The 27,112-nt window shown below is 55.5% G+C and overlaps 4 protein-coding genes across 7 annotated transcripts; 1 reads left to right on the top strand and 3 right to left on the bottom strand.

Annotated features, from left to right (window-relative positions):
* Nucleotides 1-148: 148 nt before the first annotated feature.
* Nucleotides 149-8,746, bottom strand: Wdr46 (WD repeat domain 46). The gene is made up of 15 exons (XM_057794420.1): nt 8,507-8,746; nt 8,218-8,418; nt 8,046-8,126; nt 7,822-7,934; nt 7,613-7,700; nt 7,471-7,532; nt 5,973-6,077; nt 5,716-5,866; nt 5,467-5,602; nt 4,459-4,558; nt 1,173-1,486; nt 989-1,083; nt 801-896; nt 584-697; nt 149-489 (listed from the first exon to the last, which is right to left on the bottom strand). The coding sequence occupies exons 1-15, from the start codon at nt 8,573-8,575 to the stop codon at nt 364-366; spliced, it is 1,851 nt and encodes a 616-aa protein (XP_057650403.1). The 5' UTR covers nt 8,576-8,746; the 3' UTR covers nt 149-363.
* Nucleotides 8,666-10,921, top strand: Pfdn6 (prefoldin subunit 6). 3 transcript variants are annotated; one of them, XM_057794426.1, is made up of 5 exons: nt 8,666-8,781; nt 9,138-9,276; nt 9,462-9,532; nt 9,611-9,735; nt 10,217-10,921. In XM_057794426.1, exons 2-5 carry the CDS (start codon nt 9,213-9,215, stop codon nt 10,338-10,340), a joined length of 384 nt encoding a protein of 127 aa, XP_057650409.1. In that variant the 5' UTR covers nt 8,666-8,781; nt 9,138-9,212; the 3' UTR covers nt 10,341-10,921. The 3 variants fall into 3 exon arrangements, with proteins under 3 accessions (XP_057650409.1, XP_057650407.1, XP_057650408.1); XM_057794424.1 differs by having other exon boundaries at nt 8,686-8,810; XM_057794425.1 differs by lacking the exon at nt 8,666-8,781 and adding an exon at nt 8,961-9,009.
* Nucleotides 10,922-11,339: 418 nt separating this feature from the next.
* Nucleotides 11,340-18,098, bottom strand: Rgl2 (ral guanine nucleotide dissociation stimulator like 2). 2 transcript variants are annotated; one of them, XM_057794417.1, is made up of 18 exons: nt 17,982-18,098; nt 17,570-17,766; nt 16,202-16,285; nt 15,796-15,974; nt 15,645-15,695; nt 15,263-15,560; nt 14,779-15,030; nt 14,602-14,705; nt 14,423-14,507; nt 14,281-14,349; nt 14,093-14,167; nt 13,420-13,452; nt 13,181-13,302; nt 12,989-13,084; nt 12,801-12,912; nt 12,425-12,718; nt 12,051-12,165; nt 11,342-11,964 (listed from the first exon to the last, which is right to left on the bottom strand). In XM_057794417.1, exons 2-18 carry the CDS (start codon nt 17,723-17,725, stop codon nt 11,753-11,755), a joined length of 2,337 nt encoding a protein of 778 aa, XP_057650400.1. In that variant the 5' UTR covers nt 17,726-17,766; nt 17,982-18,098; the 3' UTR covers nt 11,342-11,752. The 2 variants fall into 2 exon arrangements, with proteins under 2 accessions (XP_057650399.1, XP_057650400.1); XM_057794416.1 differs by having other exon boundaries at nt 11,340-11,964; nt 14,300-14,507.
* A 1,940-nt stretch (nt 18,099-20,038) lies between these two features.
* On the bottom strand, nt 20,039-27,022 carry Tapbp (TAP binding protein). The gene is made up of 8 exons (XM_057751036.1): nt 26,775-27,022; nt 26,478-26,648; nt 26,011-26,283; nt 22,847-23,245; nt 22,357-22,698; nt 22,192-22,281; nt 22,025-22,089; nt 20,039-20,472 (listed from the first exon to the last, which is right to left on the bottom strand). Exons 1-8 carry the CDS (start codon nt 26,809-26,811, stop codon nt 20,461-20,463), a joined length of 1,389 nt encoding a protein of 462 aa, XP_057607019.1. The 5' UTR covers nt 26,812-27,022; the 3' UTR covers nt 20,039-20,460.
* Nucleotides 27,023-27,112: the final 90 nt, after the last annotated feature.

The following is a 27,112-nucleotide window of genomic DNA, read 5'->3' as shown; positions in this document are numbered from 1 at the left end:
CAATGAGCTGAGTCTAGAACAGCCCCATACAGGGAAAACATCTACAGGGTGATCCAGATACTTCTCCAAAACCTTGTTTAACACCCACCCACCCAAGGAGCTAGCTAAGTAAGTGCTAAGGTAAGACACAAGGCACACGGGATGAACTCCCTATAGATCTTTTATTATTATTTACATTTTGTGTGTGTGTGTGTACACACTGCATGCCGCCCCGAATGTGCACTAGTCCACATGTCCACAGAAAGTTAACTTGTGTGAGTGACTCTCTTCTGCTGTGTATCTTCAGGCTTGGCAGTAAGTAAGTGTCTTTGTGCACTGAGCCATCTGGCCCCTGTGGTTATCTTGGGGAATGCCGCCTCTGGCTCATCGCACAAATCTATCCAGTGCAGAAGGGCGGGCTCTAGTGGGCTTGGCTGTCTTCTGCTTCTGTCGCTGCTGCTGCTGCTGCTGCTGCTCCTCCTGCTCCTCGAGGCTCTGGCGGACTTTGTCCTGGAGGCAAGGAAGTGGGGAGCACAGGGCAAAGTGAGCAGGGGCTGGCTGATAAGGAGCAGGCTGACACCTGACCACACCCACATTTACGTACCCTGTGTTCCTGGTCCATGACCTTCTTCTTCCTCTTCACCAGGCTGGCTGTGGAGCTTCGGCCCTTCTGCTTTGCCTTGGGTTGGAAGGCGGCCTTGGCATCAGGGTCATAGCCCTGACAAGGGACAGGGATGAAATCAAGGGCAGCCCAGGAGCTGCACTTCAAAATGAGGTAGGGCACAGAGAGGAGGAGGGCTGAACACTGGACAGCTTCATACCAGCCTCTCTATCCGCTCCTTCTTCTGCTGCTCCAGAGTAACCACATCCACCTCTGCCAGGGCTCGGGGGTCCAGACAGATGAGCTCTGCAGGTACCTGGAGGAGTCACAGGGCAGGCATGGGTAGGAGCCCCAGGGAGGTGACACCAGAGAGGATGGGGGAGGGGACAAAGTGCCAGCAGAGCTTACCTTTTCCAGTAGCGCCTTCACCTCCCATTCCTGGCGCTGCTTCCGGCTTCTGTAAGGGTTATTCTCCAAACCATCGAAGTTGGGCTCAGCAGACCCTGAGGGAGGAGAACGCACCAGCCCTACCACTCTGGACTGACTGGGCCTGTCGGCCCCCCCCAGCTGTTCCACTCTCTGGCCCACTTACCAGGAACCAGCATGCTGGTCATGCCTCCACTGTGTCCCACCCCCAACACGTCCTCAAAGGGGCAGAACTGCAGGCCATGCACATGGCCCGAGAGTCGGTGGGTGAGGTAGGGCTGTTCCAGGGAGGGGGGGCTGGCCTTGCCCGGCCCTGCCCATATGTTGACCACATCACCCATGCCTGCAACTAACAGTCCCCGCTGGGAGAAGGCCAGATGTCCTGCTCCCTGGGGCAGGGTCCGGGCACTCAGGGGCTGGAATGTCCCTCGCAAGTCAAAGATTTTCAGCTGATGGTCCAGGCCGGAAGTGGCCATGTACCTGTGAGAAATGAACCAGTTAATCTCCAGTGGGTGGTGGCAGAACCTGTGGTGAAATCCCAAGTATCTATTCTGGTTGTGAAAGAAAAGACTAGTAAGTTCTCTCCACACTAAACACTGCCTGCATCTCACACAACTCACCCCACTGTCTCCATTCATTACTTAGTATTTGTTCCTTTCGAGATGGTCTCACTATGGAGCCCTGAACTCGGAGAGATCAACCTGTCTGTACCTCCCAAAGGCTGAGATTAAGGATTTGGACCTGTTTTCAAGGCCAGAGAGGAAATCTGGGTTAGGGAGTGGCTTGAGACAGATGTCAAGTCTTTTGTGATTTTGTTGTGGTTGGGGGGGAATTGAACTCAGGGCCCGCTGGACAGTTGCTCTACCCTTTACTCCGGGCCCAGGCCTATTTGGTGTCTGCTCCCATACCTACTGGACCCACACTGCCTTAGACCAGTCACAGATCTGTAGAGCATGCCAGTCTACACCTAACCATGCATTCTACTTCAGAAGGGCAGCAGGGTGGCTCAACAAAGGGGCCAAGCACACTTAGAGATGAGGGAGGCCTCCCCTAGCAAGAGACCCGACCAGCTGCGGGCAGACATGAAAGCAGGAGCTGTCTTCAGGGCTGCTGAGAGCCCCAGTGAGAGGAGGACTGGGTTTCCGGGAGCGCCAGCGCCAGGACAGGTGAAGACCATGCTTCCCAAGACATCCCTCCTAGAAAGCAAAACAGTGCACGGACAGCGTAGCGCTGCCCCACAGACAAGCTGTTTTCTTTCAGAGGCCGAGAGGGGAGCTAAAGGTGATGAGCCTTGCCAAGGAGTCTCTTGGCCTTGACCCTGAATCCAGGAAGGAACTGAAAAATTCTAGGGCAATAATCCAACAGCATCCGGCAGGACAAAAAGGCCCCTGGGCCAGGCATGGTGCACAGGGCTTTAATCCCAGCACTAAGGGGGGTCTCTGTCAACTCGAGGCCAGCCTTGTCCACATCAGCCAGGGCTGTGTAGTGAGACCATGTCCTGCTAAAAAGGCCACTGGTACAAACCAGAAATGACAGAATGATCCGGACAGTGTCACATCCTCGGGAGGACCTGAGGCTGGCAAGTCCCAGTCTGGCAACCCAGCTGCTGTACTTGCAAGAAGCATGTCAGCCTCCAGAAGCCAATTCAGGGCGGTCCTAACGCAGCTTCCTGAAAGCCTTGAAAAGGCTGCTTCAGCTGTAGCCTGAGGGGAACCAGAGCTAAGCAGACAGGATAAAGAGTGAAGCCCTGGGCAGGAGAGTTATAGGCCCCGACAGGATAAGCTAGAGCTCAGGTCTAGTAGGCACTAAAGGCACAAAGCTTCAGCAGGGCTTCCTTACTCTCCAGAGTCAAGCTGGCACAGAGAGAGATCGGGCAGAACCAAATCACTTGTTCACAAAAACAATGGCAGCAGCCAGAGCGATGCCAGCATCTTGAAAACAATTGGTAATTGGTAACTTCAGGCTTTCCCTGTCAGACCTTGTTGAAAAAAAAAGCCGGGTAGTGGTGGTGGCACACAGCTTTAGTCCCAGCACTGGGTTCAGCGCTAGTCTGAAACCCTGTTCATAAAATCCCTGACACACATACACACAGCTGCAGTAACAGAAATTTCATGTACAAAGCCACTGATCACTGGGGTAAGAGGGAGTGGAAATTTCTCTTAAGACCGCTCAGGGATACGCCACAGAAACACAACATCATGCCTGCAGGAGAGGGCAGAGAGTGAGCTCCCAGAGGGACAAAGAACAGCAGGCAGGACTTAGTACAAGAAAGATCAAGAGAGATGATCCAAGGCAGGTGGTAGTGGTGAACACCTTTAATTCCGGCACTTGGGAGGCAGAGATAGGCAGATCACTTTGAGTTCAAGGCCAGCCTGGTCTACAAAGAGTTCCAGGACAGCCAGGACTGTTAGACAGAGAAACCCTGTCTCGAAAAACCAACAACCAATAAAGGAGCCGGAGGCTCAGTGTTTAAGAGCATTGATTATTCTTCCAGAGGACCCAGCACCCATATGGCAGCCAACAACTGTCTGTAACTCCAAGATCTGACATCCTGACACAGACATACATGCAGACAAAACAACAAAGCATATAAAATATAAATAATTTTTTTTTAAAAAAACAGTGATGATCCAAGTACCAGACTTCGGCCCAGGACATGTGGAGAACGAGGTTTTTGATTGGTTTCAATATGTAGCCCAGACTAGTTCCAAACTTTCAATCCTCCTGCCTCAGTCTCCTGGGATTAAAGTGAGCACTACCAAGCCCTGCCCAGGCAACCAATGCTTTTGATTCCTGAAGAACTTGGGAACTGTGGCTCGAAAAGGCACTGTGGCACACACCCGTAATCCCACTCAGGAGGCTTGCTTCGTGTTCTAGGCCACCGTGAATTATGGAGCAGAGAGCTCCCCATCCTCAGGCACACACTGTGGGAGTATCAGCTTGCTAAGCCTTCCTTTATCCGTCATTACCACGAGGTCAGGTGCAGTCAGGCAGTGCTAGCAACTACAACACACCGCGGCACCCTCATCAAAGGTGTCGGTTCAGAGGTCAGCTGTCTGAGGAGGTACCAACATTCCCCGACTGTTCTGACTTATATTGTCTTCTTAATCCTCTCATCCTTCAGACATTCACAGGGCACCTCTGGTGGGCAAGGCTCTGGGCTGCCTGGGGACATTAGCATGGGTCCCTGAATCTACTCTCCTGTGGCTAGAGAGGAGTTCAGTTCAGGTTGGAGAGACTTTTGTAAAACATCAAGTAACAGAGCCACCAAAGGTCTTCAGTGACATAACACCAGCAGGCCTGGGAAGCGCTCCCGTAAACTAGGCCATCTGCACAGGACGGCAAGGACACACACACTATGCAGGCTGGACGCAGCCTGTGCTCCTAAAGGAACTCAGGATGGAACTGCCTTCCATCTCTTCCTGCCTAACCGCCCCCAACAAGTGACTTACGTGCCTGTGGGATCCACTGCCACGGCCCGCACCGCACCACGGTGACAGAGAGTCTTGGCCAGTGGCTCCTTCACAGCTGGACTCCACAAAGACACGGTGCCTGGAGGTAAGAGGAGAATCCGGGTTACCAGAGTGAACCAGACAGGGCTCTTGCTGTTAGTGGAGGGGCAGAAAAGCACAAGAGAAGCGCGTCAGTCAGGCCAGCACACACGCGCAAAGGGAGGCAGGCCAGTTGCTGGAAACACAGTTTGAGACAGGTACTTGTAGAATATTTGTACACTGTGTGAAGGTGTATTACTGTGATTGGTCTAATAAAGAGCTGAACGGCCAATAGCTACACAGGAGGTATAGGCCGGACTTCGGGCAGAGACCCAACCAGGCACAGAGAAGCAGCATGGACAGTACCACAGTACCGAGATGAGGTAACAAGCTTGGCAGGAGGTTCGGGTGGGGTCTATGACAGAACATAGATCAGTATCAACGGGCTGAGATAGAAGAGCCAGTGGGACAAGCCTAAACTAAGGCTGAGTACTCATAAGTCTCCACATTGTTATTTGGGAGATGGCTGACAAGACAGAAAAAGACTCCTTACAGGACCAGACTGATGTGGGACTCCCCTCTGTATGCTGTGAATACCACTGGTTAGTAAAGAAACTGCTTTGAGCCTATAGCAGAGCAGGGAGTGCAGAGCTAGGCAGGGAAAACTAAATTGAATGCTGGGAGAAAGAAGGGCGGAGTCAAGGAGGAGCCATGGAGCCACCAGAGTCAGACAGGCTGAAACTTTGCCAGTAAGGCACAGCCACATGGCAATACACAGATTAATAGAAATGAGTTAAATTAAGATGAAAGAGTTAGCAATAAGAAATTAGTGCTAATGGGCCAAGCAGTGATTTAATTAATACAGTTTTCTGTGTGGTTATTTTGGTTCTGGGAGGCCGGGACAAACAAGCGGCCTCCTCTAACACCAGACCCTGTCTTTAAAAAAAAAAAAAAAAGCCAGGAACTGACCGTTACTGTGTCCCAGGTGAATCACAGCATTGTAGGGATTCTGCGCCATGACACTGAGCCGGCCAGCCCGAGCATTGAGAGCTGTCACAATCTTCCCCACTGACACGTCCAGGTAGGTCAGAAAGCCCGTCTCTGACTGAGAGGGAGAAAGAGATAGATGTCCAGCTGTCCAGTGTCCCTCTGCTGGTCCTAAAGGAGAAAGCTCCTCCCAAGGGCTGCCACAGGGCCCTCCGCTCCACAGCCACTCACAGCGGTGGCCAGGAGGAAGTGGAAGGGGAGGAATTCAAGCCGAGTTACTCGGTCGCAGCGACGGATACAATGGAGCTCAATGCCCTGGTTGTCGTAGATGTAAAGCCAGCGGTTCTGAGCCACAGCGAGCAAAGTCTCAGAATGGAGAAAGCTGGGTAGAAAGGGGAAGGAGTTCCATGGAGCCAGGACCACAGGGCATCACCCAGTTGGGAACGGCCGACCCACTCCCATCGACTGCCAGCAGAGGGAGCACTGACTGGATGTCCCGCACCGCTTCCATGACGTTGATCTCACACATGAGCTTCTTTGTCACCCAATTGAGGGCAGCCACATGACCCCGACGACCTCCTAATGCCAGGTGTCTGTGGAGGTGAAGCAGAGTTGACTCAGGGGGCGTCCTGACCTGACGGGGGAATCATTCGGTCAGTCCCGCCCCAGCCCCCAGACGCGCACTGCATAACCGAGGCGGGCACAGCTCCTGCAGCTGAGGAAACGCAGCCGCACGAGGTCACGAGTCACACGAGGGGCCAGGGGGATGGCTCAGTCAGGGAAGAGCTTGCCACGAAAGCACACAACCTGAGCCCAGATCCTGGGCCACACGTGTAATGCCAGCACCAGGGAGGCCAAGGAAGACAGATCCTGCTGGACACAGTCCAGGTGGCCAACAAGCTCCAGGTTCAGTGAGGAACTCGCTCAGCAATAAGGTGGAGGACTAAAGAGATGGCTAAGCGGTGAGCACCTGCCGCTCCTGTGGAGAACACTGGCTTCGGTTCCCAGGACCTACACAGCGGCTCACAACCAAAACAATCTGTAACCCCGATTCTTAGGGATTTGATGCCCTCGTCTGACACAATGTTTACTCATGCAGGCGAAATACTCATGTGCAAAATAGTAAAAATTTAGAAACGCTAAAATATAAAGTGGACGTCCAGCAAGAACGCTCAGCGGCTGGAAGCACTTGCGGTGCGAGCCTGGTGACCTGAGTTTGAACTCCAGACCCACACACATGCAGACGGAGAGAAAACTCCAGCACGTCACGGCCATGCACAGACACACTCATACCCGATAAACAGGAGAGAAACTGGAAAGTAACACAAAAAGATGGCACATTGGCCTCTGGAAATCACACGCATACATGCCTGTGTGCAGGTACACCATCAAGTGAACAGGCACACACAAAGTCACTGGAAGCTGAGTGGCCGAGGGTGGGTGTGGCTCGAGTCAAGTGTGCGCCTTGCAGGCACACACAAGGGCATGGGTTCCAAATCCAGAACCATAAAAAAGAGCTCAACTCCCTCCAGCTCACGCTGTGATGACTCCCCAGAGCTATAGGCCAGAATCAACCCTTCTTCCCTAAAAAGGGGACAGGGGAGGTACAGGAGGCAGCGCAGAGACAGAGCAGAGCCGGGACTGCGCACACTAGCAACCTGGGTGTCCTGTACATGCCTATAACCCCAGCACCCAAGGAAAGGAAGACAGGATGACCACAGGGAACCTGACGGCTTCCTGGTTAAGAAAACACAAGCCCTGCCAGGCGGTGGTGGCGCACACCTTTAATCCCAGCACCTGGGAGGCAGAGGCAGATGGGTCTCTGTGAGTTCAAGGCCAGCCTGGTCTACACAGCAGATCCAGGACAGGCTCCAATGCTACAGAGAAAGCCTGCTCTCTTCTGGCCTCCGTGTGCACACATGCATACACACAAATCACTAAGTCCTTCTTCAGAAAGAGGGACGAGCCACTGGAACTCAGCCTTACCTCCCTGTTCGAGAGTAGTTCAGTCTGTAGGGTCCAAACTGCCTCAGGTTCAGGTCGAAGTGCTGCGAGAGGGTGGGAAACAAAATGAACGAATGAAGGAGGCCAGGTGGTCTCCTGGGCCGCTCTACCGCCTCAGGCTCACCTTGGCAGCGCTTGCAATGTCCACGGCCTCCACGATGTCTGTCTGCAGTATCTTGGCTGTGTCTTCACCATCTTCTCCTTCCAGGAACCTGAAAGGCAGTTAGGACGACAGGGACGCTCTCTAGCATGAAGCTGGCACCCAAACACGAAAATGCAAAATCAAAGTCCCAGAAAAACAGGGTAGGAGAGCGCGGATCCGGGACCACTCACCCAGGTTCCTCAGCAAGCAGCAGCTCGGCCCGGGCAGCTCTGACGCTTGCCTCCTCCTCCTGCGCTTCAGCCGTCTCAAGTTTGGTGCGGGTTTTTGGCTTCGAATGGGGGAGCTAGGGTATTGTCAACAGGGTTGGAAGAGCCGCTGAGCACCCGCGGGGCCCCAGCAAGGCCACCAGCCGAGCCTCCCTGCGGTCCCGCCCCATAGTCCGGCCCGTCCTCACCTTCTTGGACTTGTCAATGCGGCAGAACTTCCGGGCCACCTCCGCGGGCGCGGGGGCGGGTCCTGGGAACGGGTCCTGGGCCTGGCGAGGGCAAGGAAGGCAAAGGGCAGGTTCCGATCGACCCGGTTCCTCTCACCCGCACTGCCCGCCGCCCCGTCGGTCCCAGGCTCACCCCAGACAGGGTCCGCCGCGGCTTCTTCCGGTCCGAGGCGTTCTTGGGGGCTTGGGGCTTCCGGCCGAAGTGAGACTTCGGGGCGCCGCGCACGCCCTTGGATCTAGGGGGTCGCGGCTCCCGAGCCCTGGCCTTCTTTCGAGGCGGCCCCGCGGGGGCGGCGGCCGGGGTGACCTCCTCCTCCCAGTACCGCCGCGGTTTCTAGGGGCAGAGGAGGAGCGCTCGCACTCGCAGCCCGATCCGGAGCCCGAGCCCCATGGCGCCCGCCGCCTCCCACCCAAGGCGCTACCTTCCTCTTGGCCTGAGGGCTGTCCTTCTTGGGTGGGACATCCCTGCCCGGCTTGGGGGCTGTCTCCATCTCGGTGAGCAACGCGAAACAACGACCCACGTGCGGAACTCCTCTCAGCAGTCCCACAGCTAAGAAACTTCCGGCCTTCGTCCAATCATCGCCGTACGGGATCTGAAGCCTCTGGCGCCATCTTGTGTGAAGGCAAACCTCCGCAAGCCTCTAGGAGCCGGTAGGGTCGCCCGAGGGGCGGCTTCTGACCACATGATGACTAACAGGCAAGTCCGGGTCCAGAATCCTGGTAACGGTGAGTCCTTTTTTGCCAGATTAACTTCTCTCTCTTGCCTAAAACCTCTCGGGTCTAGCCCTTTCGGTAGAACGAGTGTCACACAGGTCAGAACTACGTGTCCCGGCATGTGTCAGAATGTGGCTTCCGGCGCCGTCTTTCTCCCGGCATGCCTTGTTTACTTCCGGGTTTATTAAGACAGTGGGTCTAACGTGAAGAGGTTAGGGTTTGGCTTGGAGGATTCGGGGTCTGCTTTCGCTCTCCAGTTCCTAGGGAGTGGCTGCTCTGGATGAGGAAAGGCTGCGGTGCCTCAGAGAGCTGCCAACAGAAAGTGCTGTCCCTCCGCAGGGCCAGAAAGCGGAGCCCAGGTGCCTTCCATCGCTTGAGAGCCAGCGACCCCCGCCCTAGGCTTTCATCTTCACTATGGCTGAGCTGATCCAAAAGAAGCTGCAGGGAGAAGTGGAGAAATACCAACAGCTGCAGAAGGGTAAGAGAAGAGATGGCGTGGTCTTGCCCCTTTCCGCTCTCAACTCAAGCACCCCGCAGTGGGAGGGAGCCTCGTGCCCCTCGCCTCGGCATCCTTGCTCTGTCCTCACCTCCAGCCTCTCCGGGATTGTGCGGGTCTTGGCCCATTCGCTGTTTTTAATCATGCGTTTCCTCTCACCACCTCAGACTTAAGTAAATCCATGTCAGGGAGGCAGAAGCTTGAGGCCCAGCTAACAGAAAATAATATCGTGAAGGAGGTGAGATCTGGGACGCTGGGGCCAGGAGGAGCTCTGCTGGGTACGGTTATCCCATAAACCCTCCCATCCCCTCTTCAGGAACTAGCCTTGCTGGATGGATCCAACGTGGTCTTTAAGCTGCTGGGACCCGTGCTTGTCAAACAGGAGCTAGGGGAGGCTCGGGCCACGGTGGGGAAGAGGCTAGACTATATCACAGCGGAAATGTAAGTGCCTCGCCGCCCTGCGCTGGCATTTCAGCGCAGAAGTGTTGAGCCCGGGCTGGGTAGTTCTCCACAGCCGCCCCGCTTATCCATTTCCCAAGCCCTCCTTTCCTTTACTCCTCCCTGAGACAGGGTCTCGCCATAGACTATCGGCTGACCTGGAACTCACTGCTTAGACCAAGCTGGCCTCAGTCACAAATACGACTGCTTTTGCCTTCCGAGGGACTGGCTTAGAGGCGCCACCACTTCAACCTTTCTTTTTGTGTTACAATTGGGGGGGTCACGGGTGTCATGGCAACTCAGGTATAGTCAGAGGACAGCGTGTGGGTTCTGGAGATTGGTTCATCTCATCAGCCTTTTCTTTCCCTTAGCGCCCCCCCCCCCCCCCCGACTCCCATCCCACAAACCTCACAAACCTCACCACCAGTCCCCTTCGCTGCTCAGCAATGAGCCCCACTCATTTCTCCTTTCTTCCCCTCCTCAGTAAGCGTTACGAATCGCAGCTTCGGGACCTTGAGCGGCAGTCAGAGCAACAGAGGGAAACCCTTGCTCAGCTGCAACAGGAGTTCCAGCGAGCCCAGGCAGCAAAGGCTCCTGGGAAGGCCTGACCCCCATGGAAGGGGGAGGGGAGGGAGGGGTGAGGCAGCTCCAGGGTCCCCACTAGAATAGCCAATAAAATGTAAACAAAAGCAAGTCAGTCTACGGTCCTCTGAGATAGAGTTCTTGCCGCTGGAATCTCTGTGGCAGTTCTCGTGACTCGTTTTCCTGGTGCTGAGAACTAAACACAGGGTCTTGCTTGTGCGCCTTCAGTTTGGAGTCTGAAATGTCTCAAGCGGTGTCTTGCCTGTTCGTGCAGCCCGTTACCTTCCCTTCCCTAAGATGCAGTGCAGCGTGATGTTGAGAACGTCAGCTTAGCTATGGAACTCCGAGTTCTCAGCCTGAGAACCCGGGATAGGACGTGGTCGCTCACTGAGCACCTGCCCACCCCCCAGCCCTAGAGCGTTGGCGTCTTCACCTGGCGTCTTTACCATTGCTTTGAATCTAACTTTTTTTGTTGCTTTTTGTTCTGAGATAAGGATTCTCTGTATAAACCTAGCTACCCTGGAACTCACTCTGTATACCTGGCTGGCTTCAAAATCACAGAGACCCACCTGCCTCTGCCTCCCGAGTGCTGGGATTAAAGGCATGCGTCACCAGCGCCTGACTGAATGTAACTTAACTAATCTGAAATTCTCCCAAATTTATGTGTCATATCCACAAAGTTGTTCTTTAACTTCTTTGTCCTAAATTATCTCTTACAACTCTGTCTTGAGGGACGTCCGCAGTGACCGCTGTCCCTCAGGAGCCCCTTGCCTCTTAGGGTCTGTGGCAAGGGAAAGCCGAGTCTATGAAGGGGCCAGGAGTGAGGGCATCACCAGGTTAACTGTCACCAGGACCTTGCTCTCAGGTTCCAGGATGGACCAGAGCCTTGTGCATCCTGCCAAGCCCGTGAACACTGAGCCATGCTGGGGACCTCCGGGAGTGGCGCCATTGGCCCTTGTCCTGTGCCTTCAGACCCATTCCCCAGTCCTCGTGTCCAGCTCTGTGCACTGAAGGATGGGGACGGGATCAGGTAGTGTTTGGTTTATTATCTTAGTGTTGGCACAGTGACAAGAACCCCCAGTGTGGGACGAGAAAGTCCCAGCAGAACGTCCTGTCATCGTCCTCCACCCTGGGCTCAGCCTCTAGGCCTCTCCTGGGCCCTTCACAGGCTAGCACGTGGCAGGAGTGTACTCTCCCCAGCACTGACAGTATGCCACATTCCTCGGGTGGACGCCATGTGCAGGGACCCAATTTGGTTATATGGTCACCAGTCCCATGGGGCTGGCTTTTGAGGTGGTTTGGTAAACAAGTGCACTTCACTGTCCCAGGGCTGCTGGCCACCTTTCGGGATTTCCGCCCTGGTGTAATGGCCGCCATTGGTGGCTGCTCACACCTGGTGCAAGCGCTATGACTTCTGTAAACCAACGGGACATCCTCCTCAGAACAGGGCCCGCGCAATCTTCCTCCCTGTGGCCTTAATCCTGGGAAAGGAGCCCCCTCCTCCCTCGCTTGGGGGAGTCCCTGAGGCAGAGGGGCCGGCGTGGGAGCCCGGTGTGGCAGCGGAGGACCTTCTGCGCTGCCGCAGGACGAAATCGTGAGATGCACCGTCCATAGCGTAGAAGACGTTAGCCGAGTGTGGGATGGCGAGCTCTGTGGGTGCAGAGGGTCAGGCATTCACTGCTCCCCCAGGCCCGGCGAGAACGCACCCTCCACTCTGCCTTCCCCCCGCTGCTCACCTCGCTCCCCTGGCAGCAGCTGCACCAGCTCAAACTCTGAAGCCACTGCAGAATCACGATTGTTCTTCTTAAGGACACGACTAATGACACTTGGGGCCTTGTCCTGGCTTGTCACCTTGCAAGAGACCAGAAGAGCAATAAATACACATGACGACCGGCTTCCTTTCCTTCCAACACAGCCGGAAGAGTTAAAATGAACAGGAAACCCAAAATGGTGGTTGCCAGTGCCCGGTAAACCAGCCCACATGGTGCCCAGTACAACAAGCATGCAGGAAAACTGTTGGCTCTGAAGGTGTAGTGCAGCCCCCAGAACTCAGGGAGTGGCCCGCTAATGCAGAGTTGCCCAAACCCAAGGCGACACAAATGTCTCTCACCAAGATGCTCTTGTAGATGCTGCCATCTTCCCCCAGCTCCATCTGGACTCGGATAATTCGGCAATCAGAGGACCCTGGTCCAGATGCTCCTCCCCCATATCCAGCACCCCTAGAGGCCCCTTCTCCTGTGCCCCCACTCAATGGAGATCCACAGGAGGCTGAGCGGCGGTGACCTCGAGAAGGCCTAGGGGAGGAGGCTGGAGGGGAGAGGTGGCTGGGGTCAGCAGGACTGTGCAGGGAGGGGCTGCTTTCCAGGGCAGAGTCCAGAGAGGAGACGGACGGCCACTTCATGTGCTAGGGGCAGACAGGTCAAGTCAGAAGGGAAGGAGGCGAAAAAGAAATGTCTTAGCATAGTCAGAGTTAAGAGCGGACTCACCTGGGCCAGCCGAGTCAGCAGGGGAGCAGGGGTTCCAGGGACCTCATCTCCCCCAACACTGGGCCGATCCCAGGACACCAGAGGAGTGGGGCCTCCAACCGAGCCCAGGACTCTGGAGAGGCAGGGAATTAGAGAACGGGCAGTGGCAGGTCCCCAGGAAACCAGCTCCCGGCCAGCAGTGCTCCTACTCTGTCCACTGGGAGATGACTAGTGTCGGCCGGAGCATCCTTGCAGCAGGAGAGTCGCTGGTACCAGGTGGTTCCACTTCGCAGGACACACGGTGACTGGACAGGATAGCCATGGGCAGAGGTCAGCACATGCCACCAACACACCCACACCCACGTCCCCAGCCCGTGTCCTCCAACCAGCCAGCCAGTCACCTCTGAGCTTCAGTTAATGGCTGGAGGCCCTGGAGCCATTGCTGGATATCGGGGTCAGGTCGGAGGTCATAGCCACGACATTCGTTCTGGAGGCGTAGCAGCTCGGAAAGGACAGCAAACTCCTGGGAAGGAGCCCTCAAACTGCAGGAGCCAAAACTCAGGGACCCCTGAGTTTGCCTCCCCCTTCCCTTCCTGGGGCATGGACGGAGAAGCCCAGCGTCCAGCCTCAGTCTGCTCACCTTCCTCCGCTTGTCAAAATTGATGTAGCCATTCTGCAGGGGCAGTAAGGGACGAAAATGATGAGCCTGCTCGGGCACCAGAGAGAACACCCCCGTCCCCAAACAGGCAGTGCACGAGCCACTCAGACCCTGGGTTCACCCCTGTCCCCAGGCACATCCCAGACACAAACTCTCAGCCTCACAGGGTCTCACTATGTGTAGCCTTGACTGGTCTAGAACTCACCACGTAGATGAGACCAGCCTTAAAGTCATGATACCTGCCTGTGTCTGCCCACGTGCCGTGCTGGGATTCCAGCTGACGCCCAGCTCTGCTGGACACTTTAAGACTTTAAGTTGCTGTCTGAGGAAAAGCATCTAGCTTCTAGATGAGAAAACTGGGCTCACAGCAGGACAGGGAGCTTTCTAGAAGCCTCAGCATTTTCTTTCGTTTGCAGCACTGAGGGTGGAACCCATTAACCGGCTGACGTAGACAGTCGGACATATACCAACAGACCACTGAAGTGCAGAGGTTGAACTGTTTGCCATGGTAACAGAACCTGGCTCCAGAAACTGTAGCCAGTCTGCTGCTTCTGTCTTGTAGCCTGACCCTTAGGTGCCCTTGTTGAGCCTTGTTAAGCCTTCCAGGATGGACCTCTCGCAAACACACAAATACACACACACACACACCACTGACCTCCAGCTCATCCTTGGAGGCGGCATGCAGCATCACAAGGTCCTTCAGGAAGGTCCCAAGATATGGAACCACACCCTGCAGAGAGGTCAGGGTCAGACTCCTGTCAGAAAACAGCCCTTCCCTCCACAGAACCAGCTTTATTCACCTCACCAGGAGAGCCTCCCGTCCCAGCCCCTCTGATCACTCACCCCACCCCTGGAGCCAGACCTTGGTGCCTTCTTGGAGTGTGGCTCCACAGGAGGCTGCAGCTTCACTTCCTGGTGGTGACAGAGACCAGGTGATTGGGAGGAGGGAGCAGGTGCAGAGGTAGGAAAGCAAGACTGGCCTCACCTGCATGAGGAGCTCCCTGCTCTGGGAATAATTATCTTCCTCTGAGAAAACCTGGCACAGGCTGGAGAAGACTCTGAGGCTGTCCCTAGGGAAGAAGAACAGTCTGAGCACAGGCCTGACTTAGCTGCTGCGCTCCAGGCCTCCGGCGCTCCAGGCCTCCGGCGCTCCAGGCCTCCCACCTGGCTGCTTCCCCCCAGGCCGCCCGAAGCCTGTGGATAGGGCTGGACTGCAGAGCAGACACAACAGCGTAGACTGAGGAGAAGTTCCGAAGCAGGCGGCACTCCTGTGCGGACAGAAACAGAGTCAAGACTTGGCCTCTCCGCGGCACAGCCCCAAGCAGGGTTGTTCTTTCTCACCTCTGCCACTCGGATCCACTTCTCCAGGAGCCGGGCCCTCTGTGGGGGTCGGAGGGGCCTCACGGTCACCTCCCCCGGCCCCTCTCCAATTGAGGTGGCCCCCAGGACAGAGCTAACTACTGCCCCTGCCACCTTGTTGAACTGTGTGACGGTAGCTCGGACAGATGAGCAGAGGTGAGAGTGTCCTGGCCGGTCCCTGTGACCCCAGAGGCCTCCCAAACACTGAGAGGGGATCACGTTGAGAAACAGCTCCTGCAGGGTGGAGGTCATAGGTTACAATTCATAGACAAGCCAGGCAAGTTTCCAATACCAGGGACCAGCAGGGCACAGAGCTGGAGGATGACAGCCACAGGGAGGAGGGAAGGGAGGGTCAGAGCAGCAGATGGCAGAGGAATCCAGGAGCATTGGAAGCAAGGAAAGGATCTGGAGCCAAGGAGAGTTAGTGAGGGGTCAGAGAGTGTAGGGTCAAAGGTCAAGGTCTCACCGCATCTAGCAGGGTCAGCTGTTCGGCCAAGTGGTCAGCGAGGAACACCAGGACATCCGTGGGGTCAGCAGGGGAATCGCCAGGAAGGGCCAGGGGCTTAGGAAGGTCGGGGGCCCGGGGATCTACCCGGGCCCGAAGGTTTCGGATGAGGTCAGCACTGTCCCCCCCAACACCCTCCCGTGCTGCATACCCTGTCCGAAGCAAGAAGCTCTCAAGCCGGTCAAGCTGACCCTTGACCTCAGAGCCAAAATCCTCAGGGTGAGAGGCCAGCCAGGTTGAAAGAACGGAGATGGCTACCCTGGGAGAAGGGGAACCAGCCAGGGTCAGAGGTCCAACCTCGGCTTCCTCAGAGGGGACCGAGGTAGAGTCAGGGGCCACTCACCCTGTGGTCCTCTCTAGCTCGCCAGGAGCACGCAGCTCGAGGGCTTCCAGCCTGGGGATGAGGAGAAGCTCTACCTATGCCGCTTTGCCCACCCCCCTGGTGCTGTGAGCTCAGACCACGTCCAGGAGCCCCTCAACCCTCGGTCCCGGACCTGTCAGTCACAAGCCCAAACAGGGCGGGCGTGGAGGTGAAGGCCCGGTGCGTGGCCAGCAACGCTGGCGTGAAAGTCACGTCAGTCCCTGCCGTCCTGGCGTCCAACAGGTGTCTGACCAGGGCTTCCAGAGTGCCAGCGCGGAGCCGTCGGGAGGAACGCGGGGGAGGCAAGGGGGCCTGGAGAACACGGAGGGGCACACTGATCTCCCCAAGCCTACTGCTAGATGTCTGGGGTAATCCAGACCTCGCTCGCTTTTGCTAAGGTTCAGAGAGGACAAGGTACATGGCTTAAACCACACCACAGAGTCCTAGACTCCAGACATCCAACCAGCGCTCTGGCCAAAAAGAGAGGAAAGAAATCAAAGAAAGAACTGAGAGGTGAGGGGTCAAAGTCATGATCTCACCAAGGGATCAGGAGGCCGATACTGGCGGCTTGTGACAGTAAAGGTGGCGCCATCCTCCTCCTCATCCCAGACAGACACAGGAGCCTGGAGAAGCAAGGAAGAGGAAGTCAGTTCCACAGCACCTCCGGTCCGGTCCCTAGCCATTGTTCCCCAGGCCCTGCTCCTCCCACTGTACCCCTCACCTGCGATGGCGGGGGACAATACCAGCGAGTACGAGGGGTAGAGGGTGCTGGTGACCCCAGGTCTACCCCCACTGGGGCTCAGACAGCCCCCCCCCCCCGCACCGCCTCAGCGCTCGGTGGAATAGAGCTTGCAGTGAGGTGCCAACTGAATGCAGGAACACACCCAAATCCCTCCCCCCACACACAGCTGAGCCCAACACGGCAGAAAAGCGGGGTGAAAAGGACAGGAGCAGGGCGCCACAAGAGGCCCAAAGCCGAAGGCAGAGAGACCTGAAGCAGAGAGAAGCTGAATCGTCAGGCCGTCTCATGCCCCGCCCTCCCTGACAGAAGCAGAGGAGCCCAAATTTAGTCCCTCTTCATAGACCCCTTTCCCAGGTCTCCCGAATGCAGCTTCCACTAAATCTCAGCGCTGGGGACCCCCTGAAGGTGGCGGCTCCAATCCCAGTTACAAGAAGGGGAAGTAAGGGTGATGGGGGGGGGAGCGGTAGATTCATAGTCATGTGGCCCTAGCCCCTCCCCCGACTGATCCCGAAAAACCAGCCTTGCCAGTCACCCTAACTTTACTAATTAATGTCGGGACCCAGGAGTCCAGGGCCTCTTGGGCTCCGAATCTAACTTCTGGACCCTCCTGAAGCCCTAAGTCCTGTTGCTGGCCACAGCTATGAGTCCCTAAGAACGAAGATGACCACAGTCTACCTATCCTGGGATCATCTCTCCAGGTGCCAGTACCTCTAGGTTTGGCTCAATCCGGTACCAGGGGGTGGGGGAAGGGGCGGCGAAATCTGAGGGTTCCCTCCCCAATCCTAGAGGCTGAGGAGCTGGTTACCGTGGAAACAAACCCCTCCCCGCCAAACAAAAACCAGGAGGGAGACAGGGACCTAGACACACCGCCCAGAGGCAGCTCTCAGAGGCAGGCACGGGCAAGAAGGGCCTGCGCCCCGCAGGCACAGCCCGCCAGCTTGCCAGCCAGACTTTCCAGGCAGGAACTCGGCAGGTTCCTGCAGGCGGGTCCCGAGTCAGACGGACAGGGAGGACTACAGAGACACCAGGACCCGCGGCCAGATACCCAGACAGAGGTCCGGATGTGAGCGAGGCAGGGCGGAAGAGACCGAGGGACCCAGAGACACCAGAAGGAGGAGAGTCTCAGAAATATTTAATGCCCTGCCTCCCACCACCCGCGTCTCACCTCTTCTTCTTCCTCATCCTCTTCCTCCTGCCCCCCGCCCACGGCCCGGCCACCTGGGTCCCCACCCTCTTCGGGGTCTCGGCTCCGGAAGCTGCTCAGCACGACTCCCCCGGGGGGGTTCGTGTCCAAAAGCAGCCGCAGGGGCCGCGGGAGCATGGCCGAGTGAAGGAATCAGCGGGGTCAAGCCATGGGGGCGCCTGGGGAGAGAGGGGTGGGGTGGGGGTGGAGTCAGGCGGGCGTGGGGGACACGGGCGTGGGGGACACGGGCAGGGAAGGCCTGGGTGGGGGTCCCTCAGGAAGGCTGGGGGGAGGGAGCACACGGGAGTAGGAAACCGGGGTCCTCAGTGCCCGTTAGGGGTTAGGGGATCATAAGTGTGGGATGGGCAGGGTCACCCGGTGCTCTGGCTCTGACCTGTCGGGAGGGGTGAGAGGCTGCGCGCGGGTCCTGGCCCTCTGTCCTGGTCGGTTTCTGGCCCTCGATCGAGTCCCCTCCCGAGCTTTTCCGCGCCCCCCCTCCCGAACCCTGCCGGGTTCCCGGGCTCTCCCGCCCTTTCCGCTTCCCCCTCCCCGCGTCCGCCCGCCCGACAGCAGGAGCCAAAAAGGGAAGGAAGTGAGGACAGGAGCCAGGGCCGCCGACTAGGGAAGTGCTGCACGCCAGGGCTCGGGACTGAGGCGCCAGGTGCCCCACTCCACTATCCCCTGCAACCCTGCTCGGGGACTCCGGAGCCCCTGTCGCCCAGAATAGACAGATTGGCGATCGAGTCCTCTCAAGCCTCCGCGGGAGGGCAAGGGCAGGATTTTAAATCTTTCTCTAACAAGCACAAGTGCAACTCCCTCGGAAAGCGCTCTGGTAGGGGGGCGACCCCGTTACTGCAGCCGGCTAATGACACTGCCCACTCCAGCGCGCGGGTGCAACGGAGCAAATCCACCCCGGGTTTTCTGCGCCGCCTTTGTGTCCGCCCACCCCAGGGGCGGGGCCGGACGTCGGCTAGGGAGGTACGGCGGCGTTTCCGTCACTCTTGGGTCCCCTCGGGTCCGTCGCTGCCGGAGTCCGGGTCTCTCGGTGCACCAGAGTGTGCGCAGTTCCTCCGTGGCTGCGTGCCCCCCCCCCCCCCCCCCCCCGCCTCCCCGCCCCGACATGGGGCAGGCCGGGTAGTGGCAAGGGCCCAGAGGCGACGGGTGGTTCGCTGCGCTTGTAAAAAAGGGCAGAATGAGGGGCTGGAGAGATGGCTCAGAGGTTAGAGTTCAATTCCCAGCAACCACATGGTGGCTCACAACCATCTGTTTTTTTTTTTGTTTGTTTGTTTGTTTTCACAACCATCTGTAATGGGGTCTGGTGCCCTTTTCTGGCCTGCAGGCATACACACAGACAGAATATTGTATACATAATAAATAAATAAGTAAATAATTAAAAAAAAACGGCAGAATGAGACCCACGTGGAAAACTCTGGAACAGTTTTTTTTTTTTTTTTTGGTTTTTCGAGACAGGGTTTCTCTGTGGTTTTGGAGCCTGTCCTGGAACTAGCTCTTGTAGACCAGGCTGGCCTCGAACTCACAGAGATCCGCCTGCCTCTGCCTCCCAAGTGCTGGGATTAAAGGCGTGCGCCACCACCGCCCGGCTGGAACAGTTTTATTGGCACGCGACTAGACCGGTGTCTTGGCGGGCGGGCGGGCGGGCAGGAGAGGACGGACATCCTTTCAGGACGGCCGGTGAACCGCACGAGAGGGACACTCGGGAGTCCGTGGAAGGACGGAGGCCCATCAGGCCTGGGGCCCAAAGATGGCGAAGGTAGAGCAAGCGGAAGAAACGCTGTGGTGTGAGGGGAGCTGGAGAGGTAGGCATTAGTCATGGGAGACACACGGACTGCTGGGCTCTAGAACCGTCGTGAGCTGTCCCAGAGATCCCCAACACGTTAAGATGCTCTGATCCCTTAGTCGTAATTATATAGCCAGTGATTCTCCAGCTTCCTAATGTTACGACCCTTTAATACAGTTTCCCATATTGCGGTAACCCCAACCATAAAATTATTTCCGTTGCTACTTCATATTTGTAATTTTGCTGTTATGAATCCTAATGTGTAAACACTGATATTTCCGATGGTCTTAGAGGGGCCATGACCTGCAGCTCTGCAGGCTAAGAAACGCTGCTTTAGAGCATACATAGACACTTCGTTTTTCGAGACAGGGTTTCTCTGTAGCTTTGGAGCCTGTCCTGGAACTCACTCTGTAGACCAGGCTGGCCTCAAACTCAGAGACCCACCTTGTCTCTGCCTCCTGAGTGCTGGGATTAAAGGCGTGCGCCCCAGCGCCTTTAATTCTTGTGTTTAGTTCTCTGAACAGAACCCCACACTGGCTAAGCTCGAACTCCCTATTGTAAATCAGGTTGGCATGAGACTCAAGTGAGTTTCATGCCAGCCTGCCTCCACCTCCCGAGTCTGGAGTGCCAAGTGATGGGATCAAAGGCGTAGGTCACTTTTTCTTTCTTCTATTTTATTTTATTTTTTTAAGTTAAGTTCCAATAGCCCACATAACAAAAACTCTTTGGGCTTCTTGATCATTTTAACATGATTTTAACATGTTAACAAAATTTTAACATAAAATTTTGAGAACCTCTGCCTTCGAGCCTTAAGAATTAAAATAATAATAATCCTCAAGGCATGGTGGCCAATGCCTTTCGTCACTCTGGAGGCAGGGACAGATGGATCTCTGTGACTTCGAGGCCAGCCAAGGCTACATGGAGAGACCTTGTCTAAAAACAAGAACAAAAACAACAACAAAAGTAAAAAATAAACAACCCTAGCTGCATGCTCAAAGGAGAGAGTAGAAGATGTCTCCAAGAGAAGCTGTTGGTGGAGGGGCAAAGATGAGGTGGCTCCCACAGAAACTGTGCCTTATTGCAACTTCTGCAAGAGAAGAAAGAAGTGGAGGATTTGATGCAGAGTGAGTTCCTCCTGGTTAATCCAGAAACATTCTTGTCAGGGGAAGGGAGCAGGATGGGGCTGGCATTTCCCGCTTGTTAGATACAGTGTTGAGTGTTCTACCTCCTGAGTTCTCTGGAAGAGAGGAGCCATCTTCTCAAAGGCCCTCGGGGTCATCTGAGACCAAGCAAACTCTACCCCTGGGCTGTGCTGGGAGCTTTGGGATTTCTGGCACGGTTTACATGTTTAAATATTCTGGATAGGGAGATTCAAGAATTAATGCTGAGCGCACAGTGGTCTTGCTTTGAGAGCGTTTCCTCCAGAACGGTTGGTCCCTTCGGCCACCACCTGTCCTCATACTTCTTGGCACCCACTTTCCTCTGTAATAAACTCTGATTCTCTCCTCCTGGTGAAATGGCTCAGCAGGCAGAGTCGACTGCAGGTGGTGGAGTTTGAGCTGGGTTCCCACAAGGTTGCAGGAGAAAACTGGTGCCCCAGAGTTGTCCCCTGACAGCCAACCACGTGTGAGAACACACCCCACATTCACACAGGCACACAAAATAAAACCTTCAGAAAGACGGACTGGTGGGGCGGCTGTGGGTAAAGGGACCTGCCGATCTGAGTGTGATCCCCAAGACCCCCGTGGTAGGAGGAGAAAACAACTCCCCCAAATTGTCCTTTGACTCCACATGTATGCCATGATATGCACATGCCCACACAGATAAATAAATGTAATTTCTAAAAATTACAAAGGCAAGGTTTGTTAACTGAGCGTGGTGACACTCCTGTGACCCCAGCACTGAAAGGGGAGGGAGAACTGGAGAGTTATGATCACCCTCAGTAAGCCCTGTGGTGGGGTGAGCCTTACTCCCCAAACAAAGGGAGGCCAGCCTGGTCTACACAGAGAAACCTTATATCGAAAAACCAAAAATAAATAAATAGAATTCTCCTCAACTATGTATCAAGTTTGAGGTCAGCCTGGACTAGGAGACCTGTCTCAACAAAAATTCAATAAATGTATTATTAAATTATTTTGCCTGGCTCATTTTGCTTCTCTTCCCCATGAGCCAAGGTTTCCATGGAATAGCCTAGAACTCAGATTCTGCCTCAGCCTCTGAAGTGTTGTGCCCAGAAGCATGGCCCAGCACACCTGGTTTTTCTTTTCTTTTTTCAGAGACAGGGTTTCTCTGTAGCTGTGGAGCCTGTCCTGGAACTCGCTCTGTAGACCAGGCTGGCCTCCAACTCAGAGATCCGCCTGCCTCTGCCTCCCGAGTGCTGGGATCAAAGGCGTGCGCCCGGCCCAACTTCTTTTTTTTAACGTAATTACTAATTACTCCAGTTTCTGTGTCTGAGTCACGTCTCTAACAGACTACACTGCACCCAGGGAAACAGACCCAGATTGGAAAGTCTGAAGTGAGCTACAGTTAGGACGAAGGATTGTGTGAAGTCTACACCTGCGGCTGCCTGCCATGCTAGCGTCCCACCGCGGAGTATAACACGGCAGGAGGTGGGAAAGACCGGGAATGGGCACTGTTACCTTTGAGTCCAGGCTGGCAGCTGCCGCCTTCTCCCTTGAGTCTTCACGAATGGTCCGATAGGCTGCTATGGGAAAGATGGAGGGGAGGGGTGTGAGTGGCGGGGAAGGAAGAGGTGAGACCGCAGAGAGTAAGCGGGAGATGTCCTGGGGAGCTGGCTCACACCTACCGATCCAGCCTAGTGCCTTCATGAGTCCCAGAAGGAGAAAGGCGGACAGGAACAGGCCTACACTGTCCTCGATTGAGGGCTGGGAGAGGCCTAGCAAGGGAAGCAGTGTGAATGAGCTTGGTGTCTTCTGAGGTTCCACCCTGGTTCAGAGGTTCTCCAGGTTACCTGCCACCTCCAAGGTGACTTCAGCACTGCGCCTTGATGCTGGCAGGCTGGGGTGGCGGACCCGACAGGCATAGCGTACTCCATGCTGATTGGCAGTGACTGGGGGCAGCCGCAGGTGCCCAGCCTGGCTGACAGAGCCATCGGAATGGTGGCGGACGGTGGACAGCCATGTCTCCCCCTCGGCCTTTCTAGAACCGCCTTCTGAGCCACCTCTGATCTCCCACTCCACCTCCAGGCCCTCCTCAGGGTAGAAGTGGGACACAAGGCAGATCAGTTCCGGGGGTGTCTCTCCTGGGGCAGCCCACACAAGGGGTGCTGGTGTTAGAGACACTTTGGGGTGCTCTAAGAAAGAATAGAAAGGAAAGTGAGAGTCCACTTCATCCCTCGGTTTGTCTTCTGGCTTCCTAATACTAGAGAGGGCACTCCGATGGTGGAGAACCCCAGGACCCCCAGTCTATCTTCCCTCCCCTGCCATGGTGTCCCCACTCACTGTGCACAGTCAGCTGCAGGGAGACCTGTCCTTGTAGATAGGGCAGGTGCACAGTGGCCAGGTAGGTGCCCTCCTGAAAAGGCTTCACAGCCGGCAGCCAGAAGGTTCCATTCCCGGTCCACGGGCCCCAGGGCTCATTGTCATCCCAAGCAGCAAAGGCCACGGCCTTTTCTTGGGCTGGTGGCATTTCCCCAGCCAGCCCAGGAGTTGCAGCCAGCAGTAGGTAACCCTTGCCCCTGTGCTGCCGTCGCCACTCTAGCCCAAAGGGAGGGGGGCCGGTGGCTGGAGACAGAGCATCTTCCAGAACAGGGGGCATGTAGGCAAAGCTCAGGTCCAGCACTGCGTCTTTTCCCAGCTGGATCCGGGGAACAGGGCTGTGGGTGAGGACAGTCAGCACCACTGGACATTGGGAGAGAGGGGAGAAAGGGAGAGGCAGAGCTGTGGGCCTGGGCCAAGCTCCAGTTGGCCCACCTCTCAGAGACACCCCCATTTGTAATACTACCTCCAAGCCTTCCTTTTATTCCGGTTCTAAGCCAACATAGTTAAGAAAGTGCAGGAAGGCCGGGCGGTGGTGGCGCACGCCTTTAATCCCAGCACTCGGGAGGCAGAGACAGGCGGATCTCTGGGAGTTCGAGGCCAGCCTGGTCTACAAGAGCTAGTTCCTAGTTCCAGGATGGGCACCAAAGCTACAGAGAAACCCTGTCTTGAAAAACCAAAAAAAAAAAAAAAAAGAAAGTGCAGGAAGTACAGGGATAATCAAGGTGACTTGTGTATGTGGGGCAGAGGGACGGCTCTGGGCAGTCTGTGCTGAGCACTCTGCCCACTACGGTTCTCAAATTCTGGAGATGTCCAAGACCTAAGGGCACGTTTATTATTTTTTTTTTTAATTTTTATGTGTATGAGTGAATGCCTGCATGTAAGTGCACCATGTGGGTGCAGTACCCAAGGAGGCCAGAAGAGGGCACTGGATCCCCTAGAATTAGAGTTACAGGTGGCTGTGAGCCATCATGTAGGCACTAGGACCACTACCCTGGCAGCCAGTGTTCTTAACTGCTGGGCCATCTCTGCACACGTGTGGCACACAAACACACACACACTTTTTTTTTTTTGAGACAAGACTCACTCTGGCCCAGGCTATCTTGAAACTCACTATGTAGGTAGGCTAAGCTAATCGGGAACTCGATTGATTCTCTTACCTCAGCCTCTCAAGTTCTTTCCATTTATTTATTTATTTGTGTGTGGGGGGGTGGCTAACAGGTGCTGCACTAACAAATGGACCGAGGACCTCACGTGGGCCAGGCGAGTACTCCATCTTGTTTGAAACAGTCTCATATAGCCCATGCTGTCATGGAATTCTTGAGCCTCCTGTCCCTGCTTCTCAAGTGCTAAGATTGTAGGCACCATCTCCAACACCTACAATCAGACTCACACATAGTAGGCAATGGGTCTACCACTGAGCTACACCTAACTCAGCCCCTCCTAATTTCCAAACCAGGAGACTCAGGCAGGAGAATTGCCATGAGTGCCAGACAAGCCTGGCCGTGAGACCCAGCCTCAGAAACAAATGAATAACAGAGGCGGTGGCAATAAGAATAGTGCCTACCGACTGCGCTGTGGTGAAGGCTGTGTCAGTTGATGCCTCTAGCTAACCAGATCTGTTCCACTGGCTCAATAAGCACCTCTACAGGAGGCTCTGTACACGGCGCACAGAAAGTCTACACACCAGAGCTCCGTGCAGGTGGGGAAACTCTCCCACTGAGTTTCCCCAAACCATTGATGCTTTGTTTATTTTGTTTTGTAAAAGATTTTTTTTTTCTCAAGTGGTGGTGGTGCACGCCTTTAATCCCAGCACTTGGGAGGCAGAGGCAGGCGGGTCTCAGTGAGTCTGAGGTCAGCCTGGTCTACAGAGTGAGTTCCAGGATAGGAGCCAAAGCCAAAGAGAAACCCTGTTTGGGGGGGGGGGAGACAATGAGTCTTGCTATGTTGTGCAGGCTAGCCCAGGGTAGCTGCACATGCCTGAGAGGCCTCCCTGAGCTTCTCAGTGCCAGGACCACAGGCACACGCCCACACACCTTGCCAAGGATTTGGTCTATATAAGCTTCCAACATTAGTCACCTGGAGCTGGAAATTTCTGCATCCTAACTTTTTCTTGGTGCTAGTGAACATTTTCTTTTGGATCAGTGAGTAAAGTAACAAGTGCCTTGCTTCACTGTCGCAAGGAAAGGCAGCTGGGAAAATAGTTCCTGCTTTTCACAGCTAGAAAAAATAGAGCCATAGAGGAAAGGTTGGCTGCCACCACCGTCTCACAGTGAAGAGCAGCTGTGTGGGGACCGGCCAGAGAGAACAGCGAGAGCTCCTGGACATTTAGTCACACTTACCCCGCTTCAGCATATCTGCCCAAGGAGTAACCCCGAGTCCAGCCCAGCAAAGTGCTGGACCCCTGGAACACAACGGCATCCGGCATCGCTAGTCACTAAGTGGCCTTTGCAGAATCCTCCGTCTTTGTCGCGTCCCTTCTGCCCGCTAGAGGCCGCTATTAACGGACCAGACCATGGCCCCAAACTGAGCTTGGCTGATTGTCCCTAGGCCTGAATGGGCTTAGGACACTCAGAGTCAACTGTAGGGGGTTGGGGGGCCGGGCTAGCAATTTACTGACCTTGGAGGAGTACAGACAAAATTCGGGTTTTAAGACTCATTGTCTGTCACTCTACAAGTTCCTCAAACTTTGCTATCTGGAAACCACCATGACTTCTCCAATCCCCGCCCCCAAACCAGAGTTGATTTCAGTTTTACTCTTGGCCTGACCAAGAAAGGTAAGATAGATTCTAACCAACTGCCTCGCTTAACAAAAAATATACATACTAACCCCAAATGGAGAAAAGACTCATTCAGACCTACTCAGCCAGTGGCCAATCTAGACCTTTAAAAACTCCCCATCCGGGCTGGAGAGATGGCTCAGTGGTTAAGAGCATTGCCTGCTCTTCCAAAGGTCCTGAGTTCAATTCCCGGCAACCACATGGTGGCTCACAACCATCTATAATGAGGTCCGGTGCCCTCTTCTGGCCTGCAGACATACTCACAGACAGAATATTGTACGCATAATAAATTAATAAATATTAAAAAAAAAACCTCCCCATCCATCTCCCGCACCTCTCCACGACTACCTGTTGCCATGGTGATGAAGACGGGCTCCTGTTGGGGCTCCTGTTGAGGCTCCGGCTGTGGTCGCAGCAAGCTAGAGAGGCTGAAGACGGTGCTGGACACGCTGACCAGCAGCCAATCCCCATCCAGGGCCCGTGGGCAGCTCCGCTGCGGGATCAGATGTCTAGCCCAATTCGCGGAGGCGGGGAACGGGATGAAGCGGCTCATCTCACAGTGTGGCGCGGGGGCGCCTGAGGGGTACCGCCTGAAGGCAGCCAGGAGCATTCCCGCTGGGTCTGCGGGACCGAAAGGGTACAAACGGTAGTCCGGTTGGAAGGGTGCTGACTATACACAGACTGGAATGCACATACTAACAAAGTACTGAGAGACTTAGGGAGAACCCAGACATATTTACAAAGGGGGAAACTGGGGCCCAGGGCCCTACGTGAGCTAAAGAGGCGATAGAGGCAGGTGAGTTCTGAAGACTCACCATCCACCTTGAAGTATAGCTTAGGGTCAAGATCTGGCCGGGGCGGTGGACCCATGGGTCCCTGGCGCAGCAGCAACGAGGCAGGTTTCTTGTTCAGAATACCCCGACCTGCATCTTCCACGAACCAGCACTCAATCGCAGCTAGTCCAGCCGAGACGGCGGTCACCAGGCCTGGGGGAGTGGGGCTCCAGTGACCAGGATGTCCACTGACCTGCCCCGCCCCTTCGGGAGGGAGTTGTAACTCCTCTCCTTCCCAGTGCGCCTTTTCCTAAACAAGAAGAAATGGGGTTCACTCACCCAAAGCCACAGCGACAAGCAGGGGCAGAGGCTTCATGGCGCTGCGATCTTCTCTACTCTGTCTCGGATTCCCCCTTTCACTTTCATTTTCCTCCAAAAGCCAGCACAAGGGACCGGAAATTCCCGCTCCGTCAGGTGAGGGCTTGGCCGCCCGCTGCAGGCACGCAGCCCACAGGGCCAAACGAGATCGTGACACCCTGCCTCCAGTTCTGCCCCTCGGCACCCTGCACACCCTCCAGGATCACCCAGCAGCGCCAACTTTTGAGTCCTTTAGCAACCTAGGCTCCGCCCTCCGGCTGCGTCCTCTCAACGCCACCGCCTTTAGAAGCTTTACACCC

The sequence above is a fragment of the Chionomys nivalis genome, chromosome 19, assembly GCF_950005125.1.
Source record: "Chionomys nivalis chromosome 19, mChiNiv1.1, whole genome shotgun sequence".
Lineage (NCBI taxonomy): Eukaryota > Metazoa > Chordata > Mammalia > Rodentia > Cricetidae > Chionomys > Chionomys nivalis.
This window is presented reverse-complemented; position numbering and strand designations above follow the sequence as displayed.